Genomic DNA, 13,968 nt, shown 5'->3' with positions numbered 1-13,968 from the left:
GAACAGCAGGAAACCAGGGGCTGTAGGGGCCAGAGCTTCTCTGTGACTGCTTCCTCATCTGTGGTTAGTCGTGGTGGGAGGCAAATTGGATTTCTTTTACAAAAGCGGTCTTTTTTACCTCCAGAAAAAGAAGAAAACAACGGCTTGGCTTTCCTAAGGGCCTCTCCAAAACTAACTTCCAGTGTGGAGGCTCTGGCCAGCGAGGAACAGCAAAGGCTCCTATCTCAGCAGCCTCTAGCAGGACTTTGCTCCAACAGTCAGTAGGCTACATTTGCTCCAAGAACCAGGGATCTGGGGGGCAGAGCAGGCCTGGAGCCAGGTCCATCTGGTGTTAAGGGGAGGTGCCATGTCGTTCCCCACTTGTGTGGAGTGGTTGCTCTTATCTCCCGTTCAGGCTGCCAGGCACAAAACCCATGGACAGGGGCACCTCTGGGGTTTGCTCTCTGGTGAAACTGAAAACCAAGTCATGATCTTATCTGGTGAAACTGAAAACCAAGTCATGATCTTATCATGATCTTATCTTATCTGGGGTTGCACTGGTCTCCTTCTGGTGGTCTCAGGCCCCTGTGAGAGCAGGGAACCACCATCCACAGCCCTGGGGTCCTGGAAAGAGGCCCTTCTGGGTACCCTTCTCCCATTTGCTGGTGACCTGTGGCCACCCTCATGTGATGAGCATGTGGCTTCCTGGAGGAAAGAAACTTGCATAATCAGATAGAAATAGGAACCTGGAAAATAACTCAGTGGGCCATGGAAGGGATTGGGCAATGACTTGTCTAGAAGACTCTGGGCCATGAGGGGGGCGTCAGGGTGAGGAGCCAGGTTTCGTGTGAGTCCTGGCTGAGATCTAAGGAGGTCCCTAGAGTGGGAAACGTCCAAGGGGTCAGGAGGCAGAGGGACAGTGTCTTCCTATCTGCAACCTGCCAGCCTAGAAGCTGAGCACAGTCTCACCCTGGAGGGGTGGCCATGACGGGAATTTGAAATCACTTAGTGTGAGGCTGCTGCAGCTTCAAGTCCTCGGCCATGACCCTCTCTAGCCCAGACCATGAGCTCAGGCCCTCTTTCCTGGTGGCATTGGAATAGGAACGATTCTCTTGAAGTGCTCCTTATAAATACTTAGCTGGGCCTGGTCTGGGGGGATGCCCTTGTGGGAGAGATGCCTCAGAGATGAGGTGGGGCCTGCAGCATTGCAAAGTGCTCCCCCAAGATGGCACTGCAGGGGAACTACAATTCCTCAGAGCCTTTGCCCTTTGAGGTTCTGTGAAAAGGTTTCTCAAAAAGATAGGGTCCTTCCTTAGGAAGGTGAATCTCTCATAGCTCACTATGTGGTACTATCTTCCCCCATGGCCTCTGGCTTTGTTCAAAGTACAAAACATTTTTGAGAAAGTTCTGAGTGTACTGGTTCTCTTATTTGGGGCCAGGGCAGTGCAGACGTAAACATTTGGATGGGGCTGGATGTAGAGCTGACACCTCAGTTTTCTCTACCTCGTTACATTTGTCATTTCATGATACATGCAGTAAATCATCACATTGTATGCCTTAAACTCACACTGTGCTGTCAGTTACACCTCAATAAGCCTGGAAAGAAGAAAGGGTGAAAGTGATGTGCTTAACACAGTGCCTAGAACAACTATCAGTGAAGCTGGAGGCACATTGACTGAAGACTTGCAGTAACTGGGTGCCTTTCCCCACAAACTCACAGGGACAGCATGTAAGTCCAACTTTTGTTGGTGGTGTTGCAGGGAAGAGCTGTCCCTTCTTTCTAAAGACAGGCTTGAGAAAAGCTGTAAATTCTGTTGTGTCCTTGAATTTGTGCTGAGGCCAGACGTTTTATTAGCAAGTGCCTATGTTCTTCCCCAGTTTCCAGAAGAATCTTCTCTTCCAGGCATCCATTCTGGTTTCCCTCTTCACCTCCTATTTCTGCCTAATTACATTTCTGCATAATTGCTTATGCTTTTCCTTCCCTCTGAATGCCCTGTCTCCCTACCCCACCATTTTTGTCAGTGAAATATGAGGTGTCCTTCCAAGGCCTGGAAATGATACTTCCTCCAAGAAGTGTTTAGTTATCAGCTCATTTCTTTTTTTCTTTTTTAAGATTAGTTATTTATTCATGAGAGACACACATAGAGAGAGGCAGAGATAGGCAGAGGGAGAAGCATGCTCCCTGAAGAGAGCCCGATGCGGGACTCAATCCCAGGACCCCAGGATCATGTCCGAGCCAAAGGCAGATGCTTAGCCACTCAGCCATCCAGGTGCCCCTAATCAGCTCATTTCGAAGTGGTGACCCCTCCATCCCCTCTCTAATGTTCTGTCCACACCATCCTCTGGACCCACCAGACACTGCCTTGCCTCTTGGGGACTTCTAGACATGTCTCAAATCTACTATCACAAGCCTGACAAAGGAACCCAGCCTTATATAGAGCTCAGGGAATATTCAGTGGGCTAATGAATAGCTTTTCTAGCCTCGAAACCTCTGGGGCCTCCTGAAATATTGGGGAACTGAGGGATGGGAAAGAAGAAAGTTTTTCCCCTCCCTTATCAGCTATTTCCTAGTCATCTATCTCTCAAGGAATCATAGACTGGACAATTTTGATCCCTGCATATCAAGGTAAGGAAACCAAGGTCCAGAGAGTAAAAGCAAGTTAGTGGCAGAGTCAGGGCTTAGACTCATGATGTGCTCAGTTTACTGCTCTTTCCCTTCTGTTGGGGAGGTAGTAGACATAAATTTTAGGGCAGTCAGGGATTACTTTGATAATTCAATGATTTCATACATGCAGAGTCCTGAGATCAGCCCTGGCCCAGTAAGCACAATATAAGTGTTTGTTACCATCACCTTTATTATCATTCCTCTGCCCATCATTGACAACTACTATCTCCTCCCCTCAGATCCCATCATTTCAGGGGAGAGAAGAACCCTGGGAATATTAACTATGCCAGAATACCCTTCCTAGGCAGCAGGTGAGAAGCTGGTGGGTAGCTTTAGAGGACTAACCATCTGGTTTATTGACTCTAGGTGCCTAGGGTGATTTCTGGACTATAGACCCAAGTCCCAGCAAATGAGACCTTGACTAAAAATTGGGTGTTTTGTCTCTTTCTTTTGGTGAAAGAAAAATGAAAAGGAATCTTCTTCCTTTTTTGCAGGTACCCAGCAGACTGGGTGAGTCTGGCACAGTACCTCCATTGTTCTCTGGCCGGCCCAGGAGCCCCATAGCTCAGTGCAAGCAGCAGCCACAGAGAGTCTACAAGCCCTGTCTGCCTGCCCTTGTGAGGCAACCTGAAGACCCTCTTGAGCAAGGTCTTCAGGAAGACAGGGTACCCAGAATCAGTTCCCATATACTTCTCCCATCATTGAGCTGAAAGGAAGATTTCCCATCTGTCTGTTTGAAGGGGCACCAAAGTCATCACTGGAACCCAGTGGGTGACAGCTTCAGCTTACAGCCCCTGGGACTGGGGAGTTCAGCATTGCTGCAGGCCAGCAGCATCTTATTTCTCAGACTCCCAACTTCTGTCCCCTGCCAGACAATGGGAGGAGGGACTGGACAGGTGCATTCTCAGGGACTGCTTTTTCCCACAGGAGGCCTACAATTTGCCCCCTTCCTCTAAAAACAAATGTAATTGCAAATTTGGGACGGGTCCAGGAGAAGGACTCTGAGAATTGAGACCAAAGTTCCCTTGGTGGGCTGAACCATTTCTTGGTTTCTATTTCATTTCCATGTTGGAGTCTGATTGGGCAAAAAAGAGTACAGCATTGAATACTGGCTGCTTAGTGAGGGAGCCCTGTGCATTGGGGAGTTTTTAGCTGGGATTTTGTGTGAACAGTTAGGAATTAATTAGAGCAGCAATCCTCTTGCCCCAAATCTGATTCTAGGATCCTGTTTTTTGTTTTTGTTTTTTTGTTTTTTTCTGAGTCTTTCCAGAGAGCATGACCCCTCTTGTCATGATATCCCAGCTGATCTAGACAGTTTTGGGTTTTTTTTTTCAGCTGGTGGACTTAGGCTGGCTGAAGTGTCTGTACTCCCTCATTCAAGGGTCTTTGTGACCAGGAACATATTTAGCCATCCATTCATTCATTTACTGAAACCACTATTTCAAGGTGCTGGGGTTATAGTGGTGAACAAGAGAGATGGCGGTTTGAATCCTCTTGGAGGGTTCCATTTAGCAGGAGACACAGGCATTGAGTGGTTTACAAAAGCACTGAGTAATCTGAAATGCAGGCCTTCCTGGGGAAAGCTTCCTAGCAGAAGTGACATTCAAGTTAAGATGGGAGGGAAGATGAAGAGATATCCAGGCATTTTAGCTAGAAATATCGTCCTATCCAAAAGTTTGGAAAAAGCAAGAGAGCTAGGGGACTGTGCCAGACAAAGCTGAAAGGAAGTAAGGAGCCAGGCCACAGGTCCTTGTGTGCCACCAAGAGGATGTGGGTCTTTATTCTGACAGCAATGGGAAGTGCTCTAGTTGCTGAGGGATGCTGGGAAGGTTTTTCCTCCAACTGTATCATCGTGTGATGATGTCAGCCTCCGGAGTCTGGGACTGCTCAAACCAACTCAGGTTGAGACTCAGGTCAAATGTGACCACTGCGCTGCTTTCTTTAGCCACCACGGCCAGAATTTTATTCCTTTCCACTCTCCCTTCATTAGAATACATGTCACATGTGTTGATTTCCTAAGTCAGCTGCTGGTACCAGACTGTTCCTGAGACAGAAGTGATTAGCTCAGGACAGAGTGCAGTGAACTTGGGGAAGGGGAAATAAGGAGTCACAAGGTTTCATGACTAGAACTTGAAAGTGCCTTTTGTAAAAGATGGGTGTCCTGGGACGGTTTGGGGAGAGAAAGCCAGTGGTAGATTGAATCATTCATGTGGGAAGGATGGCGGGGTGGTCCCTTGGTCTTCTGTGATTCTGGTCAGACACCATCTGCTGTTCCTAAGGGTCTGTTCTAGGCCACCCACCCTGCTGCTGCCCAAGGGTCATGAATGAGTACAGGTGTACCTAGCTTCTGGGTAGGGGCACCCTTTGTGAAGGTGGCCTAGGCCAGACCACTTCCTCTCTCCACCTCTAAGATTATAAAGGTGAAATTTTGGGAGGACATCAGAGGCAAAATGATGGGGAAAAGAACAGGAGGTGTGGGTATCCCTGGGTGGCTTAGCAGTTTAGCGCCTGCTTTCAGCCCAGGGTGTGATCCTAAAGTCCTGGGATCGAGTCCCACATCGGGCTCCCTGCATGGAGCCTGACTCTCCCTCTGCCTGTCTCTGCCTCTTCTCTCTCTGTGTCTCTCATGAATAAATAAATAAAAATCTTAAAAAAAAAAAAAAAAAAAAAAAACAGGAGGTGTGAACTTCCACATGTGCCCCTAACCAAGTAGTGTTTGCAGCACTGTTGACACCTGGGGACAGACATTCTTTGGGAGAGTTCTGCATTTTGCAGGACACTTTAACATCTCTGGCTTTAAAATGTTCCTATAAATTAAATTAATTAAATTAAACGAAATGCTCCTACATATTTGCAAATACTTCCTGTGGGGGAGTACCAACTGCCCTTCCCTCACTGAGAGACACTGTTACATGTTTATAGGCACCGGATATGCATAGCTGTGCTTTAGGTCCTGAAGGAGGCAAGCTTGGAAACTGGAAAAAAAAAAGCCCATTGGAGAATATCTTAGAGAAGATTTTGTTCAGTGGGGTGGCTGGTTATTCTTCCCAGATTCCTGCTCTCTCCTGACTCCACACGGAGTTCCTCCTGCCTTCCCTAGCCTCTTTACTCACAATGGTCACCTGCAGTTCTGTGCAGAATCTAGTGGGCAAAGCTGAGATTTTTTTTTTTAAGATTTATTTATTTATTTATTCATGAGAGAGGCAGAGACACAGGCAGAGGGAGAAGTAGGCTCCCCGCAGGGAGCCCGATGTGGGACTCAATCCTGGATCTTGGGATCAAGCCTTGAGGCAAAGGCAGATGCTCAACCACCCAGGCATCCCAAAAGCTGAGGTTTTAGTACAGGCTTTCCAGGCCTCTTGGCTGAACTGTGGCAGGACCACCTCTAGTGGCTGATGTGCTGCTCTGTTGGGCCACCAGATGGCACTCGGGAGCTCCCCCCCCCCCCCCCCAATCCGCCGCAGGACTGCTGGTGGCTGGAAGTGTCTGCAGAGGGAACTTGCCTTAAAGAGGCCTGGCCCTTAAACAGATATGGCTGCACACCGCAAACTTGCACGGTAACCCCAAAACAAGCTTCTACTGCTGACAAGCACCACTGTTTAGGCTCTGATGCTCCTTTGTCCTTGCCTTCCTGAATGTTGAGCCGCCACCTCTTGGAGCCAATCTCCTTGACAGCCTATCCTCAGCCCCTGCGGCCATTCCTGGGTCTGACAGGGACGGGGGCCAGGTCTGGCTGGTAGCGTCACAGCTCCTGGCAGAGCAGCACAGGGCTGGGGTGCATCTGCAGAACACTGGCTGAAAGAACAAGACGCATGGCCAGTTTCAGGGGAATGGCAGCCACAGGAGAGCAGAGGGCCAGCCTGTGAGCTCTGACCCCAGGTGGGCATGCCTCTGCTGCATTCTGGATCTGATAAGGTTGGAACCACTGAACTTGGTCTCTGTGTTTTTGGGACTCAGAGAATCCTTCAATCTCTTCTGCTGGACTCTTTCCAAATGCTGACGAGGATGCTGTGGTGAGTAAATCAGGCAGGGGGCTCCACCGCTATTGTTGAGCCCTCTGATCCACTCTGTAGGAAACCTCTCACAATGACCCCTGGCAGGGGGAGGGGGTATGTGTGTGCAATCTGAGCCAAGTTGAGTGAGGGCCACTTTAGGGGCTTGGCACGAAGATCCTCCTGAAATTGTATTTACCTAGTATAATCTAGGGCAGCTAGTCTGTCCAGGAAGCTGAACTCACTGTGGCCAGTGGGGGGGAGCTAGGCTTCCCCCACATTGGAAATGTGTGGGTATGTGTGGGGAGCTTCATGGCTACAGTGAGTTGGATGTCACTGTGCCTTCTCCTGGCCATGGTGCTGAGGGAGGCAGCAAGGGGCGTGAATGCAGTTCTCTGGTTTACATCTTGCCAGGGCTGCAGATATTTATGACTCAAGCTGACACAAAACTTTGGTAGAGAAATAAATAATTGGGGAGGGCTTTGAGTTAATCTGTGCTATCTGTAGATCTCACTGTCTCTGGAAAAGCAAGGAGGCTGGGACAAGACAGGTCGGAAGAGGACCAAGGATAGAACTATCAGGCCAAGACTTCTCCTTGAGATGTGACCCAGCAGAGGCCTAGGGAATTTCTAGGCCCAAGGGGTGAAGGTGCATCTCAGAACAGTAAATACTATTTTCCCGTACCGGTAAAGAAAACAAAGCAAGAATCCAGAAACAGAATACAGTCGTCTGCCTGAGCTACCTGCGTATGCTACAGATTTGAAAACTGAGCTGGGAAAGGCTTGAGATAGGCCCAAGGATAGAAGCAGTAGAGTTCAGTGGGGACTGGAATTCCAGAAACTGTCACAGAATTGATTGCATCCAGCTTGTGTCCATAGTCATCTGCCCTGTTGTGGTAGATGTGGTGTTGAGTACCAGTTCTCATTTTGCTTAACCATTGATGGGCTTGGGGATGGGGTGGGGATGGGGGTGGGGGTGGTTCTGGAATTCCAGTCTTGCCTTCCTCCTATGGCTCCAATGTCTTTCTCCCTGAGTTTAACTTCATTCTATTCATTCATTTGTTCACTCATCGCAGCCCAATTCAGAGATTATACATGTGGACTCTGGATTCAGCATCTTAGTTCATTCTCAAGTGTCACCAGCTGCTAGCTGGCCAATGCTTACCCTGTCTGTTTCTGGGGAATGGAGAGAAGAGCAGTGCCTATCTCGTTGGCTTATTATGAGGGTTAAGTGAGCAGTGTCCCACACTTAAGAAGCACTCTGCAAACGTCAGCCGTCATTCATCTTACTTATTCAGCCTGTGCTGTTGAATGCCAGCCTGCTGGGCTTTGGGCAGAGAGTCTGGTCTGGGGGCACAATGTGGTTATGGCTGTTTTCGAGTCTACCTGAGCCTCATTCATCCATGGGGCTGAGTGCTGTGGATACCCCAGTGAAAAAAAAAGATGCAGTCCCAGCTTTTAAAGAGCAGATCTGGCAGGAAGGGTACAGAGTCTTTTTTTTGAGGGGGGGCTATCATAGTCTGTTTTTTTTTTAATTATTTTTTTCTTTATTTATTTATGATAGTCAGAGAGAGAGAGAGAGAGGCAGAGACACAGGCAGAGGGAGAAGCAGGCTCCATGCACCGGGAGACCGACATGGAATTCGATCCCGGGTCTCCAGGATCACGCCCTGGGCCAAAGGCAGGCACCAAACCACTGCGCCACCCAGGAATCCCCTGGTTTTGGTTTTTGTTTCCTAATTTGAATGTGGAGGCCCTCCACCCCTACATGCACATCCAGTCTCTCTGCACACTGGTGCCCCCTGCCAGCCCCAGCATGGGGAGAGGTGAACGGACATCCTTTCCAGGAGCAGTGACCTCCAGGTGATCAAGGAAGCTGGGACTCCCTGGCCTTCCTCTTGTGCACAGTGGAGGTGGGTTGCTCACAGTGAGGATGGAAGAAAAGTGGAGGTACTGAGGTTGTAAGCATAGTTACCGTTTTTCCATCTGAGTAAGTGGCTGTGGAAGCAAGAGTTGGTTGTTGGGAAGGTAGTGAGTGAGTAGCAGACCTGGGAATTAAGGGCAAGCCCACTGACCTTCAGGATAGGATATATCTAAAAAAAAAAAAAAAAAGGATAGGCTATATCTCCTTCCCGCTCAGCGTCTCATCGTTGGCCCAGCACTACGGGCAAGGCGACCAACCCTTAAGTCTCCCTTACATTGATGGGTGGTTTGGCAGGAGCAGGTAGTCACCAAGGCTGGTAGGGAGCTGAGGACAGGCTATGTGCACAGGCCAGAGGGAGCACTGGCAAAGGTGGAGAGGGTTTGCTCAAAAGCCTGGACAGGGAATGGTTCTTGTGGGCCTGGAGGATGAAGTGGGTTGGGTGCTGATTCAGTGCCTTGGGGGTTCGCAGGCAGATCTGCACTTAGCTGAATCAGGGCACTCTGTCCACAGGAAAGCCCCTCCCCTGCTCTGACAGACTGGGGTTTGGGCAGAGCACTTAACCTTTGGCAGAATACAGATGAGAATGATTCTTTAACTCCTTCCTTCCTAGAATGTATTGGGTCCCCCCCCAAACTCCTCCCTATGCTCAGTGCCAGGAATCTGGAGGCTTCTGTTCCAGTCTCAAATCGCTCTGGTGTTCAAAGGCCCACACACTTGTCTCTAAGCCAAGACTAGAATCAGGCTGTGTGGTGTTACCACCTACTGGATGCTACTAGAAATGGCATCAAGGGCATCTTGAAGTAACTGCCCTTTCCTGGGACGTGTGCATGGAGATGGGTGTGTGGAGATGGAGGAGGGCTGGGAGGGTTAACTCAGTGCCTCCGTTTTCTCATCTAGAAAACACAGGGAGCTGAAGATGGCAATGAGGTTCGCAGTGAGATGATCTTATAAGCAAAGCACTGGGGTCCTAGGCAGGTGCACCACAGACATTCTCCATTAATTACTACAAGTGTCCCTCCTTACTGCCTCCAAGACTCCTCTCTCTCCCTGTACCCTGTATAGTGTTCTGGAGTGGGAGATCCAGGACAGGATTGGACAGAATGTAGGGAAAAAAGCAAACTGTGGCAATGTTAAGGAGAGCAACTGTAACGTTTTAGCTTGGAAATGCTGAAAATAGCATGTTCAAGCCTTTGTAGATAAAAATGTAAAATGTATGCAAATGTATGTGTCTCACGCAGAGAAACATACATCTGTGGCCTCCTGACAGCACCCGGATGTGGCCATCAGAAAAATCCCTGCAGCATACAGAGGGGGCCCAGGCTGCCTTGGTGGTGGAGGTAGATATTGGGTAGGGGGCAGTTCTGCTGCCTCCCTGGTCCACATTCCCCTTTACCTTTCTTCTGGGTTCCGTGCCTTCTGAGAGTTCCATGTGGGAAGAAGAGAGGCTCTTGGGCCCATCTCCACTCCTCCACTCTCACCATCCTCCCTCTGGTTCCTCTGAGAGCCCATTTGCTTCCTCTCCCATCCTGGCTCTATTTCTGGAGCATCTCATTGGAGATGCACACCCCCCTCTCTGCCAAGCTCCAGGTGCCTGCTTGGTCCTCCCAGTCTTGTGTGCAAGTCAGGGCTGGTGGGAGGGTGACAGCTGAGCAGGGAGGGGCCACAAGAGCCAGAGCCAGAGTCTGAGCCAGGAGAGTTGGGGTGGGGGAGAGCTGAGTGGATTTGGGGAGGGCCCAGTGTTACCTGCAGTTAAAAAACACCCACCATAGCCACCTGTAGAGGCTTTCTGCTCATTTACCTTGCACCTCCCAAGGGCTTGCCTGACCTGGTATGGGTTGGAGGCCTCCACCCAAGCAGCAGCAAGGGGTTGGGTGCAGGCTTCCTTTCAGCATTGTGGGTGAGGAGGGTCTGCAAGAAGAACTAAATTTGCAGTTATTTGGAAGGATGAGGAGCATAGCCCCCATGTGGGTGGGTCCCAGTGGAGCTGAGTCCCTTGAAGTTTTCTGCTTCCCTTCTCTTGGTTTCAAGAGAGGAGCTTCAGTGCCCCTTGCCCTCTTCCTCCCTCCCCCACAGCCTGTAGCCTGACTCCCCTCCCTCTCAGGTCCTTCAGAGTCCTTGGCCATAGGAGGCCTACAGGACCGAATCTGCAGCAAAGTTGCCTTGGCTTCCCTAGAACCAGCACCCAGGAGATGGGCATAAAGCCCCCCCTTCACTGTTCTTGGGAGGTCTTACCAGAAACTTACTTTCTTTTTAAGATTTTATTTATTTATTCAGGAGACACAGAGAGGCTGAGATCATAGGTAGAGGGAGAAGCAGGCTCCCTCCAGGGAGCTGGATGTGGGACTCTATCCCGGCACCCTGACATCACGCCCTGAGCAGAAGGCAGATGCTCAACCACTGAACCACCCAGGCGTCCCAGCAATTTTATTTCTAAAGGTTTTGTTTTCAGAGGCGTCTTGACCCCAGACTTCCCTGAACTTGTATGTGATCATGCCTACAAGGTATGCCTCCTGGGCTGCGACTGTAGATCCCCAAACAAGTCTCTTGGGGAACCCAGTGGAGACCCCGGAGTGTGTCCTGTCTCCCGTTTTTCCTTCACTGCCCCTCCTGGACCCCCCCAGCCCCCTGCCTCTCTCCAGCCTCCGCCTTCGGGTGTGTAGGGCAGAAGCGCCCGGCTTTTAGGTCAAGGGTGTTTAAACAGATGAGGTTGTTAAGGTTTGGAAGGAAAGAGTGGCCCAGCGGCCAAGGCTTTCCTCGGGCGGGCAGGACCTTAACCCCGTCAGCGCCGCCCCCCAGGCTTGCCTAGGGGAGGGGCCTGACGGCTGCACCGGCCCCAGAAACTGCGCTTAGAGATCCTGGGGCGGCAGGTGATGTCACCCCTGCGGGGCCCGTAGGGCTCCCCGCGGCACTTAGTCTGCGGGTTGCCAGAATTCGGCCGAGCCCAGCGAGGGGAGGAAGAGGAGCCTGCGCCTGCGCCTGCGCCGCGGCCGGGAGCCCCCCGCGGGACCACCACTCCGCCACCGGCCAGAGCCCGTCTCGCCCCGGGGTCCGGAGGGACCGGGGCTGCCCCCCACTCCCGCGAGGGTCTGGCGGCGCGCGGCGGGGGGAGGGGGCGCGAGGCTCGCGCGGATTGGTGGCGGCCCCGCCCCCGCCCCCGCCCCCGCCCCCGGCCCCGGCCCCGGCCCCGGCCGCCGCGCAGCCCCGGGAAGTTGCTAGTCTGCGGGCGGGCTGCGGGGCCGCGGCTCCGGGATCCGCAGCGGGGCCGGCCGGGGCCGCAGCAGCCGGAAGGGCTCCCAGGGGCGCCCGCCTGCCCTCGCCCGCCCTCCCGCACCCGCGCCGCAGCCCCGGCTCGCTCCTCCCAGCTACCTGTTTGCCTGCCTCCCCTCGCCTCCGGCCCGCGCCCGGCAACTCCGGCCTCCCGGGCTGACCGCCCCTCCCGGCGCCCCGCCGGCCCGCCCGCCCGCCCGCCCGCGGCCCGAGCCCTCCCTCCTTTGTTGTGCGATGAGGCTCGGGTTTCCGATCTGACGGAGCCGCCGCCGCCGCCGCCGCCGCCGCCGCCGCCGCCGCGCGGAGCCGCGGGCATGGAGCCGCTCAGCCACCGGGGCCTGCCGCGTCTCTCCTGGATCGACACCCTCTACAGCAGTACGTGCGCGCTCGGGCCCGGGAGGCCGGGCGGGAGGGGGCCGCGGCGCCCCGACGGCCCCGGGGCGCGACCTGCGGGGCTGCGGGCGGAGGGCGCGGGACGTGGGGGACACACGGGGGGTCCCCCCCGCTCTGCCGCAGACCGGGTCCCCGGAGCGGACTTCCAGCGGGCGGGGGGCCGCGGGCCCGACGGGGCGGGAGAGCTGTGTCCCCCCGTTCCCACCTGTTGTGTAACCGAGCACTCCCCAGCCCTCAGGAAGCAGAGCCCTAGTAGGGTGCTCCCTGCGCTTCCCGACTGACTGCTCTGTCCACGCTGGAGCAGAAAGGCCATTTTGGCCAAGTCCTTGGCCCCCGAGTTTGTCGCCTCAGGGACATCCTGGGGCCATTGTGTGTTTTAGGGTGGAGGTGGGGTCGGGTGGGAGGGACCGTAGGCGCAGATCTCCGCGGGGGCCATTTGGATTGAAGGAGCTGGAAACCTCCGGCTCAGCAGTCTTTCCTGCCAGCCTCATCACCACCCCCACCCTCACCACCCCCCAAAAAAGAAGAAAAAAGAAAACAACAACAACAACAACAACAAAAAAAACCCCTCGGCTTCTCCACCCCCTCGCTCCCAAATCTGCCTCAATCATGTGATTGCTCTTGCACTGCCGCTGGGGATGTGTAACTGATCACTCACTCGTACATTCCAGGGGCTCCTTCCAGGCGGCAAGCACCCCCACCATACACCCTTCCTCTCTTAGGTGACTCTAGCCCTGCACTTCTCTCCACCTCTCCCTTGAAACACCTTCCCCAAAGCTTTCAGGGGAGTAGGAAGAGGGTCCTGGCCCCTGAAGGAGCTAGTAAGTGGATTTTGCCCTCTGAGCACTTTGGTGGGACCCTCCCACTCTCTTGCTATGTCTCCTAGCCCAGAGTCCTGGGGCAGGGGGTAAGGGTTGGGGAGGCAGGTGGTGCCAAGTTCAGTTTCTGGACACTGCATGCCATGGGACAAGGACATTTTTAAGGGTTAAGCTGGCTCAGATTCCTTGGTGACAGTTATATCGGGGAGGACAGGAATGAACAAGGATAGTGCTTTGAACCCCAAGGTCTTGCCCTGGAGGCTCCTCAGTGCTCAGCATCCAGCCTCTGACCTCTATATCCCCTTGGGTGCCTCTCATTCCCCATACCTGCTTCTCTTCCCTCTTCTCCCTCCTCCACCACTTCTATTCCTTTTCCTCCCCCCCCCCCCACCCCCAGCTCCCCTTATGATGGTTCATTCCGCTTTGGTTTTTCAACATCAAAGGGGCAAAGCCGGATCCCCTGGGTATCAGTCTTGCACCGAGCCCAGCCACTCCATCTGCTCCTTCTCCCACAGACGCCAGCAACGTTGGGTGAAGGTCAGGGCCCATGGCTGTATGGAGTGTGTGTGCACACATGTGTCTGCGTGAATAGAGGCATACATCTGTTCAGAGCCCTGCTGCAGATCAGCCCCTGACCTGAAGGAAGGATTAGTGACCTCTTAGCCGCGCTCTTGCAAATAACAGTAATAACAATGCCTCATATTCACATGCTACTTATGTTCCTGAATATTTTCTGGCTCCTTGCAAAATCCAGTAGTGGTTTCCGTATTTCTCAAAACATAGAATCCCATGGAAATCTCTGTCTAGGTTTCTCTCTGTTGCCCTGACGAAGACTCCCCAACGTAATTCTTTCCAAGTTTTCCTATCTCTCCCTCACCCCCACCTCTTGGAGTAGGGAAGTAAAATTGTCTGAGGTCTCCTTGAAAATTTCT

General features: G+C 52.7%; 1 protein-coding gene across 4 annotated transcripts in view; it reads left to right on the top strand.

The window, feature by feature from the left end:
* The window catches only part of ABR (ABR activator of RhoGEF and GTPase), a 186,487-nt gene that overhangs the window by 34,867 nt on the left and 137,652 nt on the right, over positions 1-13,968 (top strand). The window contains exon 1 of one of the 4 annotated variants that reach the window (XM_072779155.1): positions 6,143-6,657. The exons of 2 other annotated variants lie outside the window; for them this stretch is intronic. Coding sequence is in view for 1 of the 2 variants with exons in the window: in XM_072779153.1 (XP_072635254.1) it covers positions 12,140-12,200 (61 nt within the window). In the remaining variant the exon portion in view is untranslated. Of the gene's footprint in view, positions 1-6,142; positions 6,658-12,043; positions 12,201-13,968 lie in introns of those variants that run through there. One more of the 4 variants, XM_072779153.1, reaches the window with a different exon arrangement.

This window comes from Canis lupus, chromosome 16 (genome assembly GCF_048164855.1).
Source record: "Canis lupus baileyi chromosome 16, mCanLup2.hap1, whole genome shotgun sequence".
In the NCBI taxonomy this organism is placed as follows: domain Eukaryota; kingdom Metazoa; phylum Chordata; class Mammalia; order Carnivora; family Canidae; genus Canis; species Canis lupus.
The sequence above is the reverse complement of the archived record's forward strand: the minus strand, read 5'-3'. Positions and strand labels throughout refer to the sequence as shown.